The 26566-nt window shown below is 52.8% G+C and overlaps 1 protein-coding gene across 26 annotated transcripts in view; it reads left to right on the top strand.

The window, feature by feature from the left end:
- ADCYAP1R1 (ADCYAP receptor type I) overlaps positions 1-26097 on the top strand; it is a 58867-nt gene extending 32770 nt beyond the window's left edge. For 5 of the 26 annotated variants that reach the window (XM_070264790.1, XM_070264788.1, XM_070264787.1 and 2 more), the window contains 9 exons: positions 561-658; positions 1135-1267; positions 2143-2296; positions 2712-2772; positions 3330-3399; positions 7221-7312; positions 17494-17623; positions 19022-19063; positions 21206-26097. In XM_070264790.1, the coding sequence (XP_070120891.1) occupies positions 561-658; positions 1135-1267; positions 2143-2296; positions 2712-2772; positions 3330-3399; positions 7221-7312; positions 17494-17623; positions 19022-19063; positions 21206-21394 (969 nt within the window). In that variant the 3' untranslated portion in view covers positions 21395-26097. Of the gene's footprint in view, positions 1-560; positions 659-1134; positions 1268-2142; positions 2297-2711; positions 2773-3329; positions 3400-7220; positions 7313-10215; positions 10300-14171; positions 14256-17493; positions 17624-19021; positions 19064-21205 lie in introns of all 26 variants that reach the window. The other 21 variants (XM_070264771.1, XM_070264772.1, XM_070264773.1 and 18 more) reach the window with 7 other exon arrangements.
- The last annotated feature ends 469 nt before the right edge of the window (positions 26098-26566 follow it).

Consider the following 26566-nt stretch of genomic DNA (forward strand, 5'->3'; position numbering starts at 1 on the left):
CCTGATGGGACTACGGGACACTCAGGTCTCTAGGCAGCATTCATGAGTACCTGCTGTATGCCCACACCAGATACACGGAGAGCAAGACTTTCGTTGACTCATTCTGGGCTGAGAAGCAGGGGTTTGCTTCTTGAGCTCCTCCATCCCCCACCAGTGTCCCCAACTTCCCTGGCTGCTCTTGTAGGACACCTAGCCTTCCTATGGCCTAGCACCTGAAGGGTGAATGCTGGGCTCAGCGGGGCCCTCCTGGACCCTTCTCCAGGCCAAGGCTGGTGACTGCTCTGATTGGTCAGTGCTCCTGCCTTTAATAAGCATTCACTGAGCATCTGCAGAGCGGGACACTGTGCAGAGGGGAGTACTCAGTGGGGGATGGGGAGGTTGGCGGGTCGGAGTGGTGGAGGCACTGATGGGGGAGTGGAGGAGGGGAGGTCCGTAAGAGGAGAAGAGAAGGAGGAGCTGGGTGTTGGGCCCAGAGGTGGGCAGGCCCTGGCCTGGGACGCTTTCAAGGGGGGCTGCCCCAGCCCCCATATGGAGCCCTGCATGTCTGCGCCCTGCTCTAGGATTATTACTACCTGTCGGTGAAGGCCTTGTACACAGTTGGCTACAGCACGTCCCTCGTCACCCTCACCACCGCCATGGTCATCCTCTGTCGCTTCCGGTGAGACCCCCATCAGTGTCCAAGTGAGCGCAGCCCATCCCAGCTCAGAGCCCTTGCTCCCTCCCTCCCACCCCAACGCCTTCCCCTGGGTGCCAGCCCAGGAGCTCCCTTAGAAGGCATTTCCCCCACTCGTAGGGTAACAAATGGGAAACTTGACCCCAGAAAGGGCACCTGGCTTGTCCGGGGCCATATTATAGCAAGGCAGAGACCTGTATTCCTCACTTTTATCTTCCTGGTTGAGATAGAGAGAGGTCACAGGAGGGAAAAGTCTGGCCACGTGCATGGTGGGGCCAGGCAACAGGGGCCTGGAAGGGAGTGAGGATTTAGAGAGGTGGGAAGAAGGGAGTGATCTAGGTGGGGGACCTCTGTGAGACAGAGGCGTGGGGTCGGCCCCAAGCAGAGCCTGGAGTGGAGGGCTGGAGTGCCGTGGGGTTCGTGGCTTCAAGGCCTCTTCCTGCGCTGGCCCCCTGGTCTAGGAAGCTGCACTGCACCCGCAACTTCATCCACATGAACCTGTTCGTGTCGTTCATGCTGAGGGCCATCTCCGTCTTCATCAAAGACTGGATCCTCTACGCGGAGCAGGACAGCAACCACTGCTTCATCTCCACCGTGAGTGAGCCGAGCCCTGCCAGCTTTCGCGCGCCCTGCGACGCCCCGCTGTCCGTGTGTTTTCCTGCAGGTTAACGCGTTGTCCCCAGGGAACACACAAATCCAGGAGTCACCATGAGGTTGCTGGTAGCCAGTGAGACACCCCCGTCCCTTGACCAGTGTGTGTACTTGGCAGAGCAGATGAGGAAGGTCAGGTGGCAGTGCCAAGTCCACTTAACTGCGGGGGAAACTAGGCTCAGAGAGAGGGCCTGCCTGGCCCCTCATCATTTAACTTGCCCGGGACAGAGCCGAGGGGCCAATTGGCTGGCGTTCTTTCTAGACCACCCCCCAATCCTCATACTTTTGGAGGTAAGTAGAGAAGATAGGCACTGATGGGGTAAGATGGAAAGAGCAGGCAGTCCAGAGCACAGGGCCTTGATCTGGGAGCGCACACTTAGTGGGGTCTCTATGAGATTCTGGGGGGCCACAGGTATCCTCCACCCTTGTGATGTGTAAAACCCTCATTTTACCGAGGATCCTCCAGTGGGGACTTAGCTTGCCTGTGGGGCTGGGGAAGGGGCAGTAAAGTGGGGGAGGATGAGCTTGGGGAGGGGGGGCTCTATGCTCACACCCCCACCCTTTCCTTTTCTGACGGGTGCAGAGTTGCCTCCACCGGTGGCTTCAACGTGGAACCCTAGGATGCTGCAATTTTAAACTCTTCAAATCCACGAATGCTGAGTCTTTCAGACCCGTGGGGTGTTGGAGCCTGAGCACGCTGGAGCTCAAGGGAACCTCAGGACTCTCCCTGGTCCTGCTGGGCTGGATTTTCAGGGCTCGGTGGGGGGCCAGGGAGGGGAGGGGGGCTCACGTTCCCGCCCTCACGGCTCTCCCTGCAGGTGGAATGCAAGGCTGTCATGGTTTTCTTCCACTACTGCGTCGTGTCCAACTACTTCTGGCTGTTCATCGAGGGCCTGTACCTCTTCACCCTGCTGGTGGAGACCTTCTTCCCCGAGAGGCGATACTTCTACTGGTACACCATTATTGGCTGGGGTAGGTGACCGGCTGTGGCCAGGACAGGCTCAGGCCTCATGGCCAGGTGTGTCCTGGGTTCTGCTGTCAGGGAGTGTCAGGTGAGAGGAGGGAGGTGCTCTGCTGGCCCAGCTGGCGGCACGCTCTGTTTCTTGGACCCTTTCTTGCTCTTCCTGCTCATAGGAAGCCCACCGACTGAGACAGGACATGCTTAGGAGTCCTTCTGAGAGGGGAGATAGCCCGGGTCTGGGGGAGATGTGGACCCCCAGGAGGCCTGGGTGTGAGAAGCACTTAGGGTCTGAGAGGGAGACATGCCCCGTGGCTCAGAACCTCCACATCTGAGGGGGAATGATGGCCCCTGGGAGGCCCAGTTTTGAGGGGGACCCTGGGCCTGTTGGCTTTCCTGTTATCAGAGTGCTCTTTTCCTTGCTCTTAGGAACCCCGACCGTGTGTGTGTCGGTGTGGGCTGTGCTCAGGCTCTACTTTGATGACACCGGGTGAGTACATGCCCGAGGGCCGGGGCCGAAGCCCCAGGTAGGTTCCCACAGATGAGTTCTCAGTGGCTGCCCTGACTTCATGTTAGCTGCTCCAGACACACCATCCAACGCCGGGCCCAGCCTGCACCCCCAACCCTGGGCACCACTGCAGGTGGACCCACATAGCCACCTCTCAGCCGGAACCCAGCGAGAGAATGTGCACGAGTTTGGAGCCCTGCTCTGCTCCAGTGTCTGTTTTCCTTTTAGGGAGGGGAGGAAGAATGTTGAGGGTGAGGCGGCACCCCCAAGAGCCCTAGGTCTGAAGGGGAAATGTGGTCCTTGCCCAGGAGCCCATTGGCAACCTTTACGCTTGGGTTCCAACCCCTGCCTTGAAGGGGAGCAAGGCATTTGAAGAACCAGGCTGGGTTCAGGTCTGCAGCCTGCCCAGGAGCTCTCCTCCCAGCCAGCCCTCCTCAGGGAGCTGCAGGGGAAGAAAGCACCACCCACAGAGCCAGGGGAGTGTCCTGCAGGCATCCCCGGCCCCAGCACATAATCTCTGTTCTTTCTCTGTCTTTCAGCTGCTGGGACATGAATGACAACACAGCTCTGTGGTGGGTGATCAAAGGCCCTGTGGTTGGCTCCATAATGGTGAGTGTCCTTGGGACAAGGAGTGGGGAAGAGACAGGGGTCTGGGCAGAAAGGCATGACAGGAGGGGAGATAAAGAGGTCACCACACACGCCCAACCTCCTTCTTTTTCATGGCTGCATTATATTCTGCAACATGGATGTACACATCATTTAGCTATCTCAATATTATTGGACATTTACATTATTCCATTTTTCCTCATTACAAAAGACGCTCCTAGGAACAATTCTGTGCATAATTTTGAGGCCATGTGAATATTTCTTTAGACTAAATCCCTTAAAGTGGAATTTCTGGGTCAAAATGGGTACCCCGTATCATTGTCTGAATTTATAATATCAGTCATTTAAACTTTTGCACAGTCTTGTGGGGGATAATGGCAGCTCAGTGTCTTACTGTGCATTTCTCTGTATTGGTAGTGCTGCAGAGGATTTTTTTCCCAAATGTTTATTGACAATTTGTTTTTATTCTGGTTATTACCCATTTATTTCTTTAGCTCATTTTTCTAGCCCAGTTGTCATCTTTCTTACTCTTTGAAAGATAGTTAACACTGTATCTGGAATACATATTGTAAGTGTTTTTCCAAGACAGTGTAACTCTTACATAGTCAAACCATTGGGCTTTCTCTTTACTAATTTAGAGCCTTGTTTTCTGTTCATAGAGGCCTTTCCCAACCTGAGATCTAAAAATATTCTTCTTACTTGTTTTATAACGTTTTTGTGGATTGGGATATTACATGCACATCTTTAATCCAGCTGAAATTTTATTTCTTTGTCTGATATGAAATGATACTTAATTTTGTCTAATTTAATTTTTTTCAGTGGAGAGACATTCCACCCTCTGAGGTTTTTTTTATTGAATAGATCATATTTTCTCCATTATGTTGAAATGTTGTTTTATCATAAACGCTCAATGTCATCTTCTTGTGTTTGGCGCCAGACTTTCTATTTTATGTTACTAATCTATTGGCTGTTCCCATGGCGAACTCCCCATTGTGCTAGTTACTGTAACCTGGTAGCATGTTTTGATAGCTGGTATGCTAATTTCCTCTTCTTTATTCTTTTTTTTTGTCAAAATTTTCTTGCACATTTACTTTTTCAGGTGGATTTTCAAATACCCTTGTCAAGTTGCAAAAAAAGTCTGGTTGAGATTTTTATAGGAATTGCATTGGATTTATAAACTAATTTGGAAGATAATTTTCTTAAAACATTGAGTCTTCTTCTCCAAGAACATGGCATGATTCTCCATTTATTCAGTCTTTCTCAGTGTGTCATCTTGCGCAGCTTTTCAGTTGTCCTGTTGAATTTACCTCTGAGGTGTTTTTTGGTCTGTGCTTTTATTGTGTCTGGAATCATTCTTTCATTTATTTTCTAGTGGGTTATGACTGGTGCAGAGGGAAGCTATTAGTTTTTATTTATTTTTTCTTTTCTTGGTTACCTTTCTAAACTCTCTTATTAGTTCTCATCCCTTTTCACTTGTTTCTTGTGGATTTTCTAGGTAGAAAATTACACAGTCTATGAATGAAAATAGTTTATACTCTTCCTTTCCAGTATTTATACCATTTATTCCTTGGTTTTGTTAGGATGATGTTTGCTATAGATTTGGGACATTCCCCTTCAGTGACTTAGGAAAGTTCCTCTTCCTGGCTTGTTTCAGTGTGTATTTTTTTAAAGTCAGGAATAGGTGTCGAATTTTGTCAAATGTGTTTTGGAGACATTTCTTGAAGCGATTGTTCCCTTAGTAATGGACGATTATAGTATTCCAGTTTTTCTTCGTTATGAACAATGCTTCAGTGGATGTGTTTGTGCCTGCCTTTGAGCATGTGTGAATATGTCTTGAGAATAAATCTCTGGGAGTGGAATTTCTGGGACAAAGCATGTGTACATTTAACATTTTCATGGATATCAAATTGCCCTCCATGAGCAGCCTACAGGAGTGCTCCTATCTTGTGTCTTTGCTGATTTGTTTTTAAATTTCATCTTTGTTTTGATTACTGAACTATTCGCCAGTCTTATGCGGGATAATGGTAGCTTATTGTTTTAATCTATTAATGTAACGAGTATTAGTTGATTTTTTTTTGCATTCCTGGCGTAATCTTTATGGCCATAATCTGTTCATTTTTTTATTACACTGCTAAATTCTATTTGTTAATATTTTATTTATATTTTTTGCATTGCTCTGTGTAAGTTCTCTGGTTTTAGGTGTGTGCCTGTGTGTGTGTGTGTGTGTGTGTGTGTGTGGCTGTGTGTGCTTTCTGTCCTTATCTGGGTTTTGTAGCAGGATTTTGTTAGCCTCATAGGGAATTTGGGAGCCTTTCTTTTTATTTGCTTTTAAACAACTAAGTACAGTCATGTGCTGTATAATGACGTTTCAGTCAACGGCGCATCATGTATATGACGGTAGTCCCGTAAGATTAGTAGTGTATAGCCTAGGGGTGTAGTAGGCCATGACATCTAGGTTTGTGTGAGTGCGTTCTGTGATGTTCCCGCAATAGTGAAATCGCCTAATGACACATTTCTCCGAACATAGCCCTGCTGTTAAGCGATGCGTGAATGCAGTAAGTAAATTACATTTCCCTTAAAGTGTTATAAAACTGGTCTATAAAATTATCTGGCCCTGGTGCCTTTTATTGCACATATCTTTGACTACTTTTTGAATTTATTCTGGGGTCATTGCTTTACTCAGATATTCTACATCTTTTCAGATTTGATTTTGTTAATTTATATTTTCCCATTTTGTTTGATTTTCTCCGTTGACTTAAAATATTGTATATATCTGTTGTCTTGTCCTCTGTCTCATCCCTAAATTTGCTTACTTGCATTTTCTCCTTTTGGGCGGACTAACACATGCACTTAGCACTGTTTCCTGTGCTAAGTTCCAGGTACCGGTTAAACAATGGGCAGGTAATAGAGGACACGACCACTGGGCCCCTGCCTTCGGGGGCACACTGCATCACTTTCATTGATCTGTGAAAACAAACAACTAAACGAAACCAAAATTGAAATTTATTTTTATTGATCAAGTCTACTTTTTTCCCTGTTTCTTTATAATGAATTTTTATCTCTATTAATTTCCTTCTCATATAAGTCAAATTTGTGGTGCTCTTTCCGTGGCTTTCGATTTGAGTTCTTAGCTATGTTGTTTTCAGTATTTATTATTTTTAATAAGTTAGTGTTAGGCTCTACATTTCTTTCCCCGGGCACTGCCTCCTCTCCGTCGGGAAGATGTTCCTGTGTGGTCCTCTCGTTGTGCCTCGTTTCTGTGTATCTGCTCCCCTCCCGCCTCCTTTCTCACCATACGCACAGCTTCCCACTTGGCTTAGAGAGCTTTTGTCCCTGATCTTCCTCTGAGGGTAAATGCTACTCTTGCTGTTCCCAGCTGTCCTGTAATTAATAATGCTCATGGTTGTCCTTTCCGGTTCTCCACATTCAGTGCCTCTGAACTTGGAGTTTCTCCAGAGGACAGCTCTCACCTCTGCGGTAGCCTCTTCTCTGTTTGGCATTATAGCTTTTCCATCATCCTGATCCTGTTTGCCCTTTCTCTTCCAGAAATTACTCACTTTTCTGGCTCGCTTGTAACTCTCTATCCTGTTTCTCAATACTCCTATGGAATTCTTTCTCTTCTATTTCTCTTGTCATTTCAATGATATCATAGGAGGCTGGGAGATAACGAGTGTTCCCATGCTGCCATCTTGGATTATAAGTCTAGATGGATCTTGACTGGAGGGGGGAAGGCCCTGTTGGGGGAATAACAGCCTAGGCAGAGGCAGGGGTATGGAAAGTCTTTGCCCAGAATCGTTTCCATCCACTATTTCTTTGTTCCTCAGGTTAACTTTGTGCTCTTCATCGGCATCATCGTCATCCTTGTGCAGAAACTTCAGTCTCCAGACATGGGAGGCAATGAGTCCAGCATCTACTTGTAAGTACCACTGTGTGAATGCCACAGTCACTCCTAACAGCTATGTGGGCCCTGCACTCAGGTCACGGGCAGGAGAAGGCCTGGACTTTGCTCATAGAGTCACCTAGCGTGGGCATTTGCAAGATTTCCTTCTGATTAAAGTGCCTTTAAAATATAGTTGCCCTCCCATCCTTCAGCCAACCCAGGAGTTCCTAATTCGCATGCTGATTACGTCACAGGGAAAAGAGAGAGGAAGAGACTGGCAGATCCCTTGTCACACTAGGAAAATCAAGATGGAAAACGCCAGATCTCCTAGGGTGGTTTAGAAGTTGGATTTCCCTTGGGGGTCTTAGTTCCATGGGAAGCTTGTGATCCCCACCCTCAGCCCAGCGTGTACAGGTTGCTCAGCCCCCACTAGCGAGTGAGGTGGACGTTCTTGCCAGTCTGGGTGTTGGAAGTGAGGATTCTTTTCCTTCCTCACCTCCCCTCAGGGCAGCTCTGCTTCTGAATCTGGTCCTCCTTGTGCAACTCCCTCCTCCCTGAGCAGAGGACCGTCTGATATGGTTGGGGTTGATGGGTTTGTGGGCAACCTCTTACCATTGAGTGTAGGGTTTTGTCCACTTCTGTAGCCATTTGGTTTGTTTCCTATGAGAGTTTTTGCAGTCACATCCCTAACAGCTCACCCCTGCTTGCTCTGTCCCAGCCCTCTCCCAGCCCTTGATCCATTCTGAGTCAGACCAAGTAGCTTGCACTTCACCCTTCTTACCTCGTGATCAGGAGCATGACCAGCTGGATGTGTAGGATGTGGGGACACTTCTGATGCTGAGGAGGAAGGTTGGTCCCCTCTGGTTGGCTGGAGGGGTAAGATGAGCATGGAGAATCTGAGGACAGTCTCTGGGGTCCATCCGTGGGCAAGGTAGAACCCATATGTGTTGCTTCCTCAGGTTGAGAAGAGAGCAGGTTAGAAGGAGCTGAGGTGTTCTCATGGCCTCAGTGGGTGCTTGGTCCTGCCTTCATCAGAGACCCCAGTCTGGGGCTCAGAACCTTGATTGTCTGCCCAGTGGACAAGTGGCTCAGCAGAGACCCCAGCAGAGGGTTCCCTCTATCCAGCCATTCTCCTGGAGACAGGCAGAGGCAGGAACTGCTCAGAGACCAGTCCCAGATCCTTCCCTCAGGCTCCTTGGGGCTTCCCCAGGGAACAGAGCTTGCCCCTGGTCTGTCTGTCCAGCCTGGGCCCCTGCCTTGTGGAACACCTTCCCCAGGGGTGGGGGGTCGGCCCAGGGCCTGGCATGGTCAGCCTTGTCTTCCCTGCATGTAGGATGATGTCATTACATTGGAAAAGACCCCCCTATCCCCTCCCTTTTTCCTGTCCATTTATTGTCTTTTTTTCCCCATGTTCTTGCAAGTTTTTACCAACTTCTGTTTACATGTATGTTATGTTATGTAGTCGAAAGTTGTTCATCCATGTGAGTCATAGTCTCTGAGGCCCTGCACTGGGGGGCCAGTGGGGCCCATTCTCTGCAACCAACTAACTGCCCTAGAGACATCATCCCTGCCTTCGTCTCAAGGACTCACAAAACAGGGCACTGCTGCTCCCCTCACTGTCCTGTCCAGGGTCAGGAACTGTGTCCCTGTGTCTGGCCCCAGTTTCTCCTGCTAGGGAGTGGATTGGCTCCTCCACTCTCAGTTGCCTGGGATTTCTGAGTGGTGGGTACCTAAGTCTGCCTCATCTCTCCTTGGAGCTCTAGCAGCCTGGGTCCCGCCCCCTGCTTCCTGCTGGATCTGTTTCTTCTCCTGGCTTCTCTGGGGGTGCTCTCCCGGCTTCCCCTCACTCTGCATGTGCAGGGATGCACACAGGGGCTCAGAGCAGCCTAAATAAGGACATGCTACTAACTGCTGAACACGCTTTACCAGCCCAAACATCTTACCCCAGGCAGCAAGGACCGCCCCCTGCCCCAACCCTGGGTCTGGTGGGAGGGAAGTGTGGGGCCAGGGTTTTCAAGTTATCCCTTGAACCCTGAGAGCTGTAGGGTCTTGTCAGGCCTTCCTCATAAATAGATAAGAACCATTTGTAATTAGTACATGGTTTATACACTTAAGTACAAACATTGAAAGAACCAGCTAGTTGGTTTGCTTTTACTGTGTAAAAAATCCCCCTGTAATATCAGCAAATCCTTTTTTGTTAGAGAAAGCTAAAGCCATGCTAGTCTCAAGCCGCAAAGATTAAAAGTTCAGATGGATGTGGTCTGCCAGCCAGGTGGGAGGGCTGACGCAGGACAAGGAATCCGCTTGATCCCATTAAATTCAGCAACGTGTTTGAGTGTTTCTGGGGTCAAGGAGACCCTGTTGGCAGACGTGAGGGATAGATAGTCCAAGTGACAATGCTGCTAAGAACTGCAGAGCTTTGAGAAACATTTGCACCTCAGTCCCTGAACAGTGGATGCTCAGACACCCAGCGAATCTGTGGGATAGGTAACCGACTGTTAAATATAATCCCCATTTCACAGCTGAGGGAGCTAGTTATCAGGGAAGTGAAATGAATCCAGTAGGAGAGAGTGAAGCCATCGCTGCAGGCAGGCAGGCCCTTGACTCCAAGCTCCACTACACCATCATTCCCGTCTGCAAGGAACTTGCAGGGAGAAGATGGTGTTAAACAAGTACATAAACAAGGCTTCCTGGAAGACGAGGCCCCAGTGGGTTCTAGCCTTGTGTAAAACGGCCCCACGGGGAATGCTCTGAGCTGGGAGGGGTCTGCTATGGGGGAGGGGAGCCTGTGGGGGGATTGGAAAGGGCAGGGTGTGGTGGGAGAGGGGGATTCCAGAGCTGTGCCCAAGTACCCTTGGGCCACCAGAGTTATGTGTTAGGCTGAGAAGCCCCTTCAGATCTGCCCACAACAGCTTTCTGGTTTTTTCCTCTGTTTCCAGAACAAATTTAAGACTGGGAGTCCCCAAGAAAGCCCAAGAGGACCCCCTGCCTGTGCCCTCAGACCATCATTCACTCCCTTTCCTGTAGGTTGGTTCCAGCTGCTCAGATGCTAAGGGTTTGTCCTCCGTAGTCGGCGCCCCTGACCCAGCCTCAGAAGGGCCTGGTGGGGGCTGGGCCCCTGCAGGGGGCAGTGGCGCTGAGCCACCCACGCCCTCTCACCTGGTGCTTCTGGTAGAATGAGTGGCTGGGGTCTTGAGCAGTGGCCAGGCATGGAATGTGGGCCTGGGTCAGGGCTCCACGTTGCTCTGGCTCGACTTGTCTGGGCCAGGGGTTAGGGCTCAGCTCGATTCTGGGGTCAGGGTTAACCTGCCTTTTCCTGGGTCCAGAGTTTTCCTCCTTGAGAAGCCAGCTGGCTCAGAAAGGGGAGGGTGAGGTTTCCGGGCTGACGCTGTGTTGGCAGCATCCCAGGCCTGGCCCTGCCGGGAGCTGGCTTTATTCCCAGTGGGCTCCTCACTGCAAGGTGGGCATCGGAAGCTGCGATTTGGGTCTGGGGTCGGGGAGGAAAACCCAATCTTTGTCGCCCTCAGGGATGCCACAGAGCAGGTCTCCACAGCCCCTCAGGGTAAAGGAAGGAGAAGAGAACAGACACTGTGGTGCCCTAGGTACCTCAGCAGGGCTGTGACGTGCCCAGTATCAGAAGGACAATGTTCACCTCCAAAGACAGGCTCTTCCGTGGCTAGGCAGAGAAGCAGCCAGGAACCTTTCAGTCCTGGGACTCAGCCACAGCCTAAGGCTTCCAGTTCACATGGGGCTCCATCTTCCACTTCCAGAACACCTGCTTCCCTGTCTAGGAGTGCCCCATCCTCACAACTCCCGTTAGGGATGGGCAGCAGGGAATGGGTACCATGGTTTTGCAGATGGAGAAACTGAGGCCCAGAGAAGGAAACGATGCCACCTAAGATCACCCAGCAAGTCAGTGGCTAAAAAAGCCTTGCACCCAGGTGCCCCGACCCTCCAGGCTGGGCAGGTGGCAGAGGGCTTGCTCATCCTCAGTGGCGGGAAAGGAGGGGGTGGGCAGAGAAGCTCCAAGATATGCTGAGCTGGGCTTCTGGCTAGGGTACCAGTGTGGTGTGGAGCGCTTCCCTGGGGACTGGGCTAGGGTCTGGGGATGCACAGCATCTTAGCATCAGAGGGACCCTATGGAGAATGTGCAGCTCAGTCCGCAATGTTCTTTGGGCCTGCTGTGTGTCCAAGGCTATGCTGCTCACTAGGGATCGGGGGAAATAGGGCTGCTACCACAAGGGCCCCCCACAGGGGTCTGTGTCTGGCATCCTGTCAGGTGTCAAGCCTTGGCAGAACCAAGCCTGGGAGCCAGGGCTCCCTGACTTCCGGGTGCTGTCATGGGCCCTGCACCTGCTGTGGGTGTCTCCAGTCTTCTGATGCAGGCTGACACTGCTCTCCAAGCAGCCCCTACCCAACACCCTTGGCGGAATTTCTTATTATCTCTTCCTCTTGATTGAATTCCTTTTCCCCTTTTCACTAATTGTGGTGACTTTTCAGAGATGCCGACATGGCTTTCTTTCTCATGCTTGTCTCTGGCTTTTCTACCTGCCTCTTGCTGTGTTCCTTTTGCACAGAATCATTGAATGTTTGGGGGTAGGGGGGCCCTCCCAGGCACTGGGTGCCCTGTTTCTTGTCTGCCCCCACCCCGCCCCCCGCCTCATCAGAGGCACACATCTTTACCAGGAGCCTGATTTTCTAGCTAACTTGCCACTAAATGGCCTTTAACATACTTTGAAAGAAATGGGAGGAGTCTGTATTGACTGTCTCCAGGGCCCAGGACACGCAGGGACAATTTGGGAGTTCAAGGAGGAGAGGTCCCAGAGAACAGCTGAAGCTTTAGAATTTGGGATGAGGAATTAAGCCTGGCATATCCGAGGCGACATCTGATGTTCAAGCTCTTGGGCTCCTGGACCCTGATTTCTGTGGTTTAATCAAGTCAAGAATGAGGAATTAGGCCGTTGGCTGTAGGGAAAGTAGCCAGCCTTTCAATCTGGGCAAGGGAGAGAAGAAATTTGAAGACTAGAATGGCTTCCATTTCTGAATACCCAATTAAGCTCTTTTCATTACTGAGAAAAACATGCTTATATGTGTCCGTCTGTCTCTTTGTATGTACATGAGACAGACCTTTGACGTTCATTGAGGACACATGAAGAAACTTCTTAAGTACGGGACTTCCTCACAAGTGCTTCTTGAGCTTTGATTTGCATCCAGATCACTTAGGGATCTTGTTAAAATGCAGATTCTGAGCCAGCAGGTCTGGGCTGGCACCTGAGATTCTGCATTTCTAAGAACCTCTCAGGTGGTGCTGACCCTTGCTGGTCTGGGGACCCGACTATGGGCAGCAGAGCATCATAACTTACCTCACATCCTTCATCTGTAAAGTGGGCCAGTAGCACTCGCCTCACACTGCAGTATGAATTGAAAGATGCTGTTTATTAAATGAGAACCACAAACCTGACTGAGGCACAGATGCTGGGTAGACCTTGACTGGCCCTGTCTTTGAAGTGTGTGATTAAAACGGTAGCTCAGCAAAATGACACATCACCACATGTCAAGGACCTTCAGACTTGCTCTCAAAGGGTTGGGATCACAAATAATGAATCCATGAATGCCCAAGGTCTAGTCTCTTGGTGCGTATCTGTGTATCTGTTCTCCTTTGCATCAGATCCCCCTCAGGTTGATGGGTTCGTTGGCGGGTACCAGGAGCTCAGCGCCACGCAGTGCTGAGGGGGGTTTGTGAAGTAGGCAACTCTTATACAGTCTGATGAGATGACACAGCTCTTAATCCATCTTTTCCATGTTTGTCATGGAAGGAAAAGAAGTGTACAGCTTGTGCCAACCCAAGCATAAGCAGGACCGGGAAGGGCTAGAAGAGATAGAAAGGCAGCCTGAGACCTCTCTGAGGAGATGGAAGCTCTGTGTCCCACCCAGTGGCATGGAGGGCTAGGCTGGCTCCTTGGGCCCACTGTGGATGCCTCCTTCAGATGACCTGTTTCTGCAGGCAGTGGGGCAGTGCCCCATAGGTGCCCCTCTCAGCCTTCAGCCCCTGCCCATTGAACATTCATGAAGCAGTCTAGGCCAGCGCTGTGCAACAGAACTCTCAGCAGGGATGGCAGTGTCCTAGATCTGTGCTGTTCAATATGGGAACCACTAGCTGCATGTGGCTGTTGAGCCCATGCAATGTGGCTAAGGGCAACTGAGGAAGCGGATTTTTAATTTGACTTAATTGTAATCCATATAGCTGCAGGTGGGTAGTGGCTACCATGTTGGAAAGCACAGATCTAGACTAAGTAACAATCTGCTCCGTCCATCCTATCTCTTCTCCCCCTGTGTGTCCACACGGAGGTGCCTAGGAGACAGAGAGGAAGAAACAGACAGGAGAGTGAGAGGTGTAGATGGGGAAGATCAGTGGACTCAAGTCTGTCTTACAGCCAAACCCAGACTGGCCTGATTTCAGGCTTGGTCTGCCCGGGCTAGGCAGCTTGAGGTCCGTGGTGTGAGTTTCCAGCTGCTCATCTCACTGAGTGACCTCCCACCAGGCCATGCTCTGAGCCTGGAGCTGATTCTGGAGACAGCTTCTGGCCTCACCTTCCGACACATGCATTTCCTCGAACCCTGCCACCTGTCAGTGGTCCCAGTGTGAGTGCTCGTGTGTGCATCTGTGTCCAAGCACACACGTGCACACATGTGGGTGTGCAGTTCTATGTCCAGAGTTGACTGCGTCTTGGCCCTTGGCTTCCTCATTCTCCTCCATGTCACTGCCCACCCTGTCTCCACCCTTGGACCCTCTGCCTGCCCCCCTCCCGCGAGCCATTTTGCTCTAAGTCCCACCTCAGTTTCTTCGTTGCCCAACGCCCCCAGCTGACAGAAGTGCTGATCTTGTCACACCCAGCAGCTGCGTGCAGAAATGCTACTGCAAGCCACAGCGGGCTCAGCAGCACTCTTGCAAGATGTCAGAACTGTCCACCATTACTCTGTAAGTGTGCGTGGCGTGGCTGTGGCTGGGCGTCCTGGAGGGGAGGGGGACGCATGCCGTGGCTGCCACCTGGAGCTTGCGTCCACCGGGCTGGAGGAGAGCGGAGAGCAGGCTGTGCCTCCAGCCCCGAGCCCTTTCCCGGCTGTTGCATGTTGAGTCCGGTGTCTTGTGAGTTCTCTGCAACCTTGTGCTCATAGGGCGGGAGGGGAGGTGGCGGGGAGGGAGCTGCGGCCTTGGTGGGAGCAGCTGAGGCTTGGCAGGTGCTGAGGAGTCAGCAGCTCTGAAGCCTGTCCCTTCCCTACATCCCCTTCTTCTCTGGGCTTCGGTCTCTGCAATTGTCAAATTATTTCTAAGAGCCTTAGAGCTTGAGTTTCTGTATGCTGTCTCCCTGCGTGGGACAGGACCCTCACCCCACTGAACCTCACTCACACTTCACGTGCCGTGTGGCTTAATCCCCACAACATCCTGGTGAGGTGGGTACTTGTATTATCCCCATTTTACAGATGAGAAAACTGAAGTACAGAGAGGTGAAGTGACTCACTCAAGGTCACACAATTAGTGGGGTGAGGATTTGAACCCAGGGAGTGCTGTCACTAGCCCCAGGGCATCTCTGACCAGGGCATCTGCCTCAATCTGGACATCCCTTTAAGTGGGGGACTCATTGGGCAGCTCTGACTGTTGGAAGCTCTTCTTGGCATTTTTAGAGCTCTTCTGCCCATTGATACCTCCTCAGGGCAGGGTGACAGAGGCCAAGGCCCTGGGTCATTGTCTCTCTGGGTTAATCAGATCACATGGTGATTTTGTGATTGTCCTCAAAGAGGGCTCTTGAGGCTCATACTGCATGTCCCCCTTCCAAGGCCACTGGTCAGCTCTGAAGGATAGAGGTCCCAGAACTCTGGGCCCTAGTGACCTCCTCATCTGCCCCCACTGCCCTGTCTACCAATGGGGTCACTGGGATGAGCTGGGTCCCTGGCAAAAGTCCTGACTGTTCTAGGCTGTCACAGCATCTCCAGGGGGGGAAGGTGTTGCCCTGGGACTGGACTGTGGGACGCCTCTGCTGCCATTTGTTACATCCATCTGGGGCCCGGAAGGGCCTGAGCCCAAGCCTGAAAGGTTGCTGTCTCACACGCACTGAACTCGTCACGTCCACTGCCACCACGAAAGCTGGAGAGATTTGGCCTTTGGTCTCCAGGGCGCTTTTCAAACTGCAGGGGCGAGTCCCTGGAAACGGGCCATTTGTGGGAGAGGAGGCAAGGCGGGAGGAGGGCCGGGGCCACAGGCGTGTCCCAGGGCCGCCTTCCCTCCTGAGCCCCTCCAGTTAAGCTGCTCTGGCAAGGTAACTGCTTTAGGCAGGGTCACAGAGGGACCCCCCCAAGATGTCCACGTGCCTGCACTTCCAGCCTACTTCCCTCTTCTTTTGGATTTCCATTCTTCAGCCAACACTCCCTGCTGCCCTCTGGGCCAGGCCCTGGGTGCCCGAGATGAGCAGGAACCGAGCTCCCAGGTCATGTTCCATTTTCAGACTCTGAGGCTTTCATACCAGCCCTGCTTGGCCCGTTTATTCTTTCATGGACAGGGATTTTCTGAACGTAAGCGCCGTGCCTGGCACGTGCAGGCCACGGAAGATAGCAGCTCAGTGAGGTACCACGCCTGCCTCCAGGGAGCCATGGTCTGAGAGAGGACAGGCCACTCCAGGACTGCACCTGGGCTCAGAGTGGGGACTGGCTCAGATCCTGTTGGCACCGGCTCTGGTCCAGGGATCCCAGGTTCTGCAGAACGGGCTGCCTGTGAGCAGGATGGAGAAGGGGTGGGCACCCAGCAGTCGAGCGACTTCTTCATTGGTCCACCTGAGTCTTGGTCCACCTAAGGTGTCCCCAGGCTACGCCTGTACCTTCCTCTCTGTCTCCTGGTGCTCTTCTTTCTTCCCCTTCCCCTCCCTCCTTCCTTCCCTCTCAGGAGACTCTGGGAAGCCAAGGGCCTCACTCAGACTCTGGATTTGGCTTCTTTTGAAATCTGGAGCCCCCACATTCAACAGAACATTTTCTCCCAGAAAGACTGGGGTGGGGAAGAGGAGGGGGCACACAGTGTAAATGCCCCAAGTCAAATGGTGCCCCCACTCCCAGCTGTCCACCCGGTGGACCAAGCTTTGCCGGGAGAGGGCGAGGCTGACCCTTCCGCTCATGCCCCCATTCAGAGGGCCCAGGGGGCAGGCTTCACCTGCAGGGCAGGGCTGGCTGTTTGAGGAGACCCAGAAGGGACCATTGTACTGGGGTGGGCAGAGAGGGGGTCCCACTCTTGGAGACCCTCTGGGTGCACCCCTCCCAACAGAGCAGGACCCCCAAGTGCATGCACTGTGCATACTCTTAATGTCTTAGCTGGCTTCTGTGTCCCTGCCCCCTCAGAACAGAGCCCCACCCTACTGGGCCTCGGAGCCAGTTGCAGGCAGAGGAACCCCAGAAGAGCTGGCCTCAGGAGGTGCAGAGGTCCCTTTGGCCCTCTCTCCCCTGCCTGCCCCACCCCCAAGCAGATAGCCTTCTCTCCCTTTGACTCAGTTTCCTGGGTGGCAGGTTCCTCGTGCTTGGGTGGTGATCGTTTATGCCCAGAGTCAGTAAGTCCTTCCTAGGATCCCTCCCAAGTCTCTCTCTCTGTGGCCCACCCACTGTGCCCCCCACCCCGCCTCCCTGTTGTCAGCACCTCCCCACCACTCTCCGTGAGTGTCCTGGGCTAGCCCCAGACTCAGAAGAGCCGACTCTCTCTGTGCCTCTTAGGGGCTACTCTTTTCAGGCACATGGAGCTTCCTTCCAGGGCAGGAGAATATTTACGTTGCTTGAGGACCCCTCACGTCGCTCAAGCCTTCCTAATCCCATCCCTGTGTTTTTCTCTGACTTCGTTTTCCCCAAGGGCTTTGCACCTCCCACGAGGGGTCTCTGTACGTCACATACTCACATGTTCGTGTTCAGTGGTTGTACATGATACTGACGTGGCCTAGAGGGATAGGCACCCTGCATACTGGGGGATGTCCCCCCAGAACCTCCCAGGGAGTTCTGGAAGCCTGGGCTCTGTCGTCCACTGTCTCTCCCAGGTCCCACGCCTCGGGAGAGGGTCCTGAGGGGGTCCATGAACAGGGGCCCCAGCTTAGGGGGAGAGCAGGGGGCTGGGACTGGGGCTCTCTGCCCTCCATGGCTCTGGCATGAAGCCTGGCAGCCCCTGGAGCTGATGTCTTGCTTTCTCCCGACAGACGGCTAGCCCGGTCCACCCTGCTACTCATCCCGCTGTTTGGAATCCACTACACGGTGTTCGCCTTCTCCCCAGAGAATGTCAGCAAGAGGGAGAGACTCGTGTTTGAGCTGGGGCTGGGCTCCTTCCAGGTAGGCCTGGCACGTGCAGAGGGCAAAACTCACAGGGAGCCAGGGCCCTGGCCCCTAACCTGCTGGTGGTTCTAGAAACTTCTTTAACCCAGAGCTGGTCTCCATGATTCTGTCTCTGAAATAAGTGTACTAGAATTGTGGGGCGCTGGGAGAGCCCTTGCTGCCTTCTCCACTCTGGACCCCTGTGAGAAGACACTGATATCTTCCTTTGCTGCGTCCAGTGTCCTGAGCCAGGCCTCCCTTGGGTGCAGCTCCCCATCCCTTACCATCGGCCCTGGGTGAGGGCCGAGTGCCCCCCAAGAGACCTCTGTGTTTACTCCCTGACTTCAGCCTGTAGACCACGTGCCCCGTGAAAGCTGGAGCTCTGTCTTACCCAAGTTGGGGTCCCAACCCAGGACCTGGCCACAGAGAGCTGAATGAGCTGAATGGCTGGATGAGCAAACGGATACATAAATAAGGGATCCAGGCAATGAGAGAGTGGGTGGATGAGTGACTCTGTGCATGAAGGAGTAAGCAGATGGGGTTATAAACGAGTGAGTGAAGGAGCTGGTGAATTGGCACGAGGATGCATGATGAGTAAGTGAAGAGATGGGAGCACCAGTGGGTCAATGAAGGCGGGTGGCTCCCTTGAGTGTCCCCAGGATGGAGCACCTCTCCCTAACCCAACTGTTTAGATGAGTATTTGACCTTGGTGGTCAGAACGTTAACTCTGTGTATCTGACTTGAGTCTCTCCTCCCCTGTGATTTAATTCAAGGCCATTTTACCTGTTCAGGTTCTTAGCCTGACGAGGCTGGGAGTTTTATAGACAAATCCCCCGCCTGGGAGTCAGAGCTCTGGATTCCTGTCTCAGCACAAGAATTCTAAATGCAAAGAATACATATGAAGAATGTGTGTAGAACAGCCACACACCTACTCTGTGCCGAGTGCTCATTCATGGGGTGTTCTGCGTGTGCTGTGTGCCAGAGTGTCTGGCCCAGGGAAGGCAGAGTGGGGAGGTGATGGGCATAAAGACACAGATCTGTTCTGGCCTGGAGGCTGCTGCCCTCAGGGGGACTGCAGACTGGTTGAGGAGCCCGGAGAACATTCTGGGGCGTTCAGAGAAGGCTTCTTGTAGAAAGTGGGGTAGAGCTGGCCCTTGGGAATGGGAAGGATTTCACCAAGGGAACATGAGATGCAAAGCCAGGGGTGTCAGTGGGACGGGACTCTCTCACCAGCCACTTGTCTTCATGGGTGTCACCACTTGTGGCATCTTAGCCCGGTTTCTTGAGCAGGTGCCCTCCATGCAGGTCATTGCATTTTTCTGCTTCTTGGTGTCCCTCCTTGCCCCTGCCACCATCCACCCCCTGCGTGGAAGGTCCCTTGCTGACATCCTCATGTTGTTTGCTCTCTCTCCCTAGGGCTTTGTGGTGGCTGTGCTCTACTGTTTTCTGAATGGAGAGGTAAGACCCTGGCCCTCTGGTTTCTTAGTGATGGAGGTGGGGCTTGGTGGGGAGCAGACAGGGGCTCGGCCTGCTGGCCACTCAGGACTTATTCCCCAGACCGGGGCCTTGCCAGGCTCCCAGCACCTCCAGGAGGGGGATGGCAGTGGTGCCGGGGTCTCTTGACGGTCTCCACTGCCAGAATCTCTCTCACTTTGCCTGCTGTGCAGCTGAGGCTCAGCCTCTGGAGCAGAGCTCCATCCATGCAGGCATCAGCTGCTGAGCACAGACCCGCCTGGGAGGGCTCTCACTGTAGGACACACCTTAGTGAAGAAGAACAGAAAGTGAGGAAGGGCAGGGCACAGGGAGTGGAACCTGCAGATCATGAGGCTGTGATGGGCAGGTGTGCTGAGTAGGGAGCTGCCCAAGTTCAGCACTGCCCTAGCAGTCCAGCCTGTAGGGTAGGGACTGTGGGGACCTGGGAGAGACCCTGGGGAGAGGCCTGGAACCTTCTAGTAATGCTCCGTTTCCAGAGCCATGGTCTTGGATCCTCCTGCTCTAGCCTGTTAGGGTGATACTTTTGAGCAGAGCCCAGAACAGAGGCCCTGAGAAAAGGGTGGGGGCTGGGTGGATAGATGGGTTTAGAGAGTGGGCAGGGGTCCTCATGCTAGTGCTTGGCTCTTGGCTGCAAGAAACAAGAAGAGTGGGCTCAGTGATCGCCCTGACAACCTGTAGAGGGTCAGATAAGGACAGATAAGGAGAGGCAGACGGGGCCCTGCAGGGAGTGGCTGGGAGAGACAAGAAATGGGAGTAATGGAGCTTGTCAAGGACCTACGGTGGAAGTGGGAGCTAGAACTGGAGGGGGTGGGTGCTGGTACTGCTGCCATTTATGCAGTTTGTGCACTGCCCAAAGGGGCTGGCCTGAGGGGCCATATGGAGGCTGAAACTGGGCATGCTCTGCACACACCATGCTAAAAGCAACATGGGGGTGTGTTCACCCAGAGCAGTGCCTTACTTAGTGGATCTCAATCCTGACGGCACATTGAAATCTTGGGGAAGCTTTAAAATATATGGACGCCTTACCCCAGAGATTCTGATGTAGTTGTTCTGGATTTTTTTTCTATCATTTTTTCCAAATTATTTATTTATTTATTTTTTTATTGCGATAAAATATACATAACATAAAATTTGCCATTTGAACCACTTTTATGCATACAGTGCAGTGGCCTTAAGTACATTCACATTGTTGTGCAACCATCACCACTATACATCACTAAAACTTTTTGTCATCCTGAACTAAAACTCTGTGCCCATTAAAGAATCACTCCCCGTTCTCCCTTCCCCCAGCCCCTGGGAACCACTGTTCTGTGTTATGTCCTTATAAATTTGAATACTCTAGATACCTCATATAAGTAGAATCATGCAAAATCTGGACTTTAGTATCTGGCTTATTTCACTTAGCATAATGTCTTCAAGGTTCATCCACGTTGTAGCACGTATCAGAATTCCATTCCTTTTTAAGGCTGAAGAATATTCCATTATATATATACACCACGTTTTGTTTTTCCATTCATCAATTTTTTTTAATTGAGGTCCCATTGGTTTATGACATTAAATAAATTTCAAGTGTACATCATATTTCAGCTTCTGTATAGAATGCATCATGTTCACCACCAAAAGTCTGGTTGCCATCTGTCACCATGTATGTGTCCCTTTCCCCCTCCCCCCGGGCATCTGGATTTTTAAAGCTCTCCAGGTGATTCTAATGTGTAGCCACTGTTGCTAGTCAGTGAGAGTGGGGATCCTTGCCCTGATCTGTCTTCCTGGGAGCCTGCTTTTTCAAGATTCCCTGAAAGACCCTCTGGGCTGGTCTCTGATGGTAGAGCACCAAGGGCCGGGACAGAGGCTCACAGACGACAAGAAGCCATTAGAGGGCCTTGCTCAGATAGTGACTTGGGAAAAGGGCCAAGCTCAGCCCCTCAGAGGCATGCCTTTCCCATTGATGACCTCCAGGGCTGCAAGCTGAAATTTGGGAGTCAGTGAGGTGATGCTGGAGGTGGTAGTGCCACCCTGGGAAGGGCCCCAGGAGAGGGCAGGTGGGTGGATGAGGTCGGAGAGGAGAGGATGTCCGTCCAGAGTAACGGCCCAAGTTGCTCCCCGCAGGTGCAGGCGGAGATCAAGCGGAAGTGGCGGAGCTGGAAGGTGAACCGCTACTTCACCATGGACTTCAAGCACCGACACCCATCCCTGGCCAGCAGTGGGGTGAACGGGGGCACCCAGCTCTCCATCCTGAGCAAGAGCAGCTCCCAGATCCGCATGTCCAGCCTCCCAGCTGACAACCTGGCCACCTGAGCCCCGCTCCTGCTCCTCTCCTCCATACACAGGTTGGGGCTGCAGGCGGGCACCAGCCCACGCATGCTGTGCCTTTTCTCTCCCTTTGGGCAGGCCCTGGGCTGGCAGCTGGGCTCCCCGAGGGGGGAGAAGGGTGCAGGGTGCTGGTCCCACCCACCGTGGGCCCCTGGGCCCTGACCCCAGACGTGTAAATACTCCTCAAATTTGGAAAAGTGATCCCATCTCTACCCTTTGCCCAGTGTCCCTGCTCACCTGGTGCAGGTCCCCAGCTCTACCCAGCCCTGTCTCCACCAGCCTCAGAGATTGCCTGACCCTGTGTGTGAGGCCTTGTGAGCTGAGGCTGATCACCTTGCTTTGGGGGGTTTGGGGTGGCGCCTGCCTGACAGCCCCCTGCAGTGTCTGACTCTCCATGTGGACTCCTTGAGTCTGCTTGCCACCCTGGGGCCCTTCTCAGGCCCGGCCCAGTCCCTGAGGCCTGCCAGAGGTCCAGCTTGGATGGCCATTGTCCTTCAGTGCAGGCCAGACCTGAGGCTCCCTCATGCTCCCTCAACATCTTGGTGTCCAGGTGCCCAGCTTCTGGGTGTCAGGGCGCTGGGACAGCTCTGGGGCTCTTCCAGTCAGAGACTTCAGTTTGAGTGTGGGGCTATGGGTCAGGGAAAGTTCTGGTGCTTTTTATTTGGCCCAAGAAAAATGACTAACAGCCAGAAACGTGAATGCGGTTGGAAAGGAGATGGGAAGAGTTTGGGAGGTCCCGTGCAAGAAGACCCTCACCATCCCAATCATTTTACCCCTCACTCAAGGTGGGTGGGGTTCATATGGGAGCCTTTCTTCTGCCTCTCCGACCCTCAGGCATCAGCTGCAGAAGGTGAGAGATGGATACCCCAGAGAAACTGCTCCCCAACCATGCGTACCACATGGAGCCCCTAACCCTCCTCCTCCCCATTGCCCTTAAGTCAAAGCCATGACTCAGATGAACCAGCCACCTTCCTGTGATGTCAGTGAATGCTGAACCACCTTAAACCTCCATGTGCCCAAGTCCAGGGCCCAGGGCTCGCCCTCACCCCCGATCCCCATGGACGATGAGGAGCCCCAGCCACCAGCTCGTGAAATCTCTTGAAGACCTCTGCAAAGACTTCCCTCTGTGTGCTCTTGACATTGAATCACCATGGATGCTAGGGTGTCCTGGGGTGTTGGGAGAGGAAGCCGTGCCCACCATGCCCGTTAGCAGAAGCCGCTGATGGGAGCAGTGACTGCACCCCACACCTATCCTGGCTCCACAGCGCAAGTTGCAGGACCACAAACTCAGAATTTAAAATGGGGCAGAGCCAGGTTAGGGAAAGGTGGAGAGAAGTGCTAGAGTGCCATGGCCCATGTGTGGGGCCCACTTCATTCCCTGTCAGCTTTCAGTGTTCCTGTCCAAGTGTTTTTGTAGACTCGTCTCATGATCATGTTCTGGAATTCCTGGGGAGTTTGGGTCAAGGGGTAGTGTTGCTTTGCTTGGTTTTATGAAGAGGAAGGGCCTGGGGCGTTTGGGGGAACTGTTTCTGGAGAGGCCTTCAAAGTGGCCGGAGAAGGGCTTAGTTGCTTGGTTCAGAGCCCTGTGTCCTTGGCCACTGAAGCACTGTGGATCTTGGGTCTTTGGCAAAGCCAGAGGGAGGAAGGGAGCTCTTCCCCAGGGGTGTTTGGTGACTCAGGCTGGCCATGGCCCTTCCATCCTGCACCTGGCCTTGTGATACCCCTTGTCCTGTTTGGGAGCCATGGGTTACCAATGTGCTGGGCAACTTGCATTTTGGACACCGCTGGGGAGCCTGAGTGGCTTGGAAGGAACCATGGGCTGGGATTCAGAAATGTGGAATCTGCCTTGTCAGGCTCAGACTGCTGACACTGTGTACACAGTGCTCCCTGTTCTGGGCCTCAGTTTCCCCATTCGTGAGATGAGGCGACTTGTAATGCTTCTGTAGGCTCACTCCTTCAGTAATTCTCCAGTTCAAGATGAAGGCAGGGAACAGGACATGCATTCTTGTTATGTGGACCATATAAGGTTTGGAAGTGCATATGTTTGTGCATGTGAGGAGGGAGGGGGAATGCTGTTTATTTTCCCTTTCTTAGAAATGGGACTTCTGTCTCTTCCATTTGGACACCATGGTGGAAGCTGCTGGGCTGGAGGGAAGGATCAGGCTGGGGACAATTGGACAGGTGCCTTGGACATGAGGTGCAGAGCCAGCCATGTCTCTAGCCAGGACAGGGTGCCATGACTGGGTGGGCAGTGGCCACGCCCAGATCCTAGGAACTGTCCCGAGTGCTGTGGGCCCCGCTTCCTCATTCTCGACCCCACCAGCAGGTCTGCTTCACTGTGAAGAAGAGGCTTTGACTTTATACATACATCATCACAAAACAGCAAAAACAAAACCATCCCCCAGCTCCGTGTGCTATGCTGCCGCCTGAGCCCTGGATCCGCTGCCTCATAGAGCTTCCAGGTTCCTGGCGGTTTGTGGGTTTGTTTTTCTCTCTGAACAGATTATTGGCAGTCTTGTGAGCAGATGTATCCGATGTGTTCTGAAGGTCCCAGGAGGTTAGGCAGCTGGCCTTCAGGGCCACAGGCAGTGGAGAGATAGCAGGAGGTCTGGGCAGAACCCTTCCATCGCTGACCCTTTGTTTTCAAATCTGTAAAATGGGCAGTAAGACTAGGTGAATTGTATAGCCCATAGCATCTCTGGACTTCTCTGTCTAAACACCAGCCATCTACTGGGAATGGGCCTCGGGCAAGGATCGTGGGATTTGGAGCAGGAAAGGATAAATCGTGTCGCGTGAGGAGGGCTCGAGGGCCTTGGGAGTGGTTAGGCTGGAGAGGAGCAGAGCTGTCCGACTCCATGTCTGTAGGAGATCGCTACCAGGAAGGGGGTTATTCTTGTTCTATGCAATCCTAAAGGACTGAACTCGCCCGGGGGAGGCTGAGTGCTCCTTGGGATGAAGAAATCTCTCATCCTCTGTCACGACTGTCCCACTATGGAACAGGCAGTGTCAAGATAGAGTCTCCAGCCCTGGGGGAAATGGGACTCAGTGATGCTGAGGCTGTCAGGGAGCCTGTGAGGGGTCAGAGATTGGGATTCAGGCTTTCAGTGGCTTTCTGGTTGTACGCAGCACTACGGGCGTCATGGCTCTCCATCATGCCTGAGGCCAGGCCACATTCTCTGTCTCAGTGGGCAGCTCTGTGACCCTCCTTGACACCTGCGCTGGTCTGCAGTGATTCCTTCTCTAACCCGCACCCCTCCCCAAACCGGCTTCTCTGGGGAATGGGGCCAGGGAGCTGGAGCCGGGACCAAGGCTTGAGTCCATCATCACCCACTGAGGGCACTGGCTCACCTCATTCATCTGACCGTTTCCCTTCCTGGAAGGAAAGCTGGAAGAGGCTCTCTTTGTAACTCTGAGTACCCTTGACCCCCTCAAGGCCACTCCAAAGTGAAAGCAGTGAGTGCTTTGTCATCATAAACTCCTACCTGAGCCCAGTGACCGTGGAACCCTGCTGGAGGACCCTGAGCAGGGACCGGGGGACCTGGGCTTCTCCCAGCTTTGCCGGATCTACTGCTTGGCCTTGACACCTTCCCCCTTTATATTTGGGAGACTCTCCAAGTCCTAGAGCTGGGAGGAGACTTGGAGAGCTCCCCATTGGGCTGATGAGAAAACACCCGGAGGTGGGCTTAGCTCGGCGCCTGCACCACGTTGGGATCCAGTGCGCTTTACAACATGAAAGAGGAAGTGGGCCCGCCACCATGTGCCCAGCCCTGCACGTGAGCCAGAAGGAGACCCTCGATCAAGCTTCCATACAGAGAACAGACAGCCTGCGTGGGAGAGGGCTCTGGCCACAGAAGTCATTAGGACTCCAGACTACAGAGGAGCAATGGAGTGAGTGTAGCCTGGGTGACCTGCGTTCTGGCCTGGGCTTCACCACCTGCTCTCTGCTCCAAGGTGGAGCCTCTCTGGGCCTCTGCTTCCTGATCTGAGAAGTGGGAGGACGTGATTTGTGGTCTGCCCCACAGGCCAGGGGTGAGGCTGAAGCGAGATGCCCTTTTGTGGGAAAGGGCTTTGGAAACTGCCCGGGTGTGGACTCGTTACTGGGGTGGAGGCCCCTGACAGGGACTCTGTGCTGTTTATCAACTGCTTTGAGCCTTCCTGGGTTAACCTTTGCCCCATTTGTAAAACCACCAGCACTGGGGGCGAGGGGGAGGCTAGGGGACTCTGATGGATGCAGAATTCCAGGCTTATCTCCGTCAGCTGATTTGTTCTTGTGGTTGGGATGGGGATACTTCCACATGGGTGATGTCTGTTTCCATGCCACCCCCATGGGAATCCTTCAAGGATCTGGGACATCCCTCAAGTGGGCCATGTGGCCATTCCTTCTCCTTTCCCTGACCTCGAGGTCCTGGGACATATCTGTGCTTGGCCGTGTGTGTCTTGTCTTATGTCTGTCTTCTGTAGCTTTGCGCCTGTGAGGGCTGGAGTGGGGGAGCCCCTGGCATCCCAGACATGGCGCCAGGCTCACTTGTGGGAGCCAGGTCCGCCTGGGTTTCATCTCCCACAATAAAGATAAGCCCCACAGACCTCACTGCTCCTGCTGCCCCATTAATGCTGTGCTCACAACCTTGTCCGGGGTTTCAAGGATGTCAAACTGCTGTAGATGACTCAATAAATGTCTTACCATTTTTCCTGGTGACTGTAACTTGACGGAAACGGAGGGCAGGGAGGAGAGGAGGTGGAAGGGGAGGAAATCTGATCACCCAGAAGAATCCAGTCTACAAGATCCTGTGGCCTTTCAGATTCCAAGGGAGATGTTTGAGAATGGGCCTGAATGAGCTTAGAATGGACTTGGAAAAGGTAAGTCTTGGCCTCAGAAGGACTGGCAAGGATCATGCAACTTTGGTGGAATCAAGGTCATTTGGAGGTTTTGGGTTCCTAGGAATGGAAGCAACTCACCCCACAGTGTTTGATGCCTCATGACCTTCATATTCTTTTGTGAGTGTGGCCACCAGGTATCCCCAAAGCTTGCCTACAGTGAGCATTTCATCCCAGGTAACTACAGGTGCGTCACTGGCTGCCGGAGTCCCACCCCTAAGGCATCTGGATGTTCAGAGCCATCAGCCCCAGCCAGACCAGACAACCAATTCCTGGTACTCC

The sequence above is a fragment of the Equus caballus genome, chromosome 4, assembly GCF_041296265.1.
Source record: "Equus caballus isolate H_3958 breed thoroughbred chromosome 4, TB-T2T, whole genome shotgun sequence".
NCBI lineage: Eukaryota > Metazoa > Chordata > Mammalia > Perissodactyla > Equidae > Equus > Equus caballus.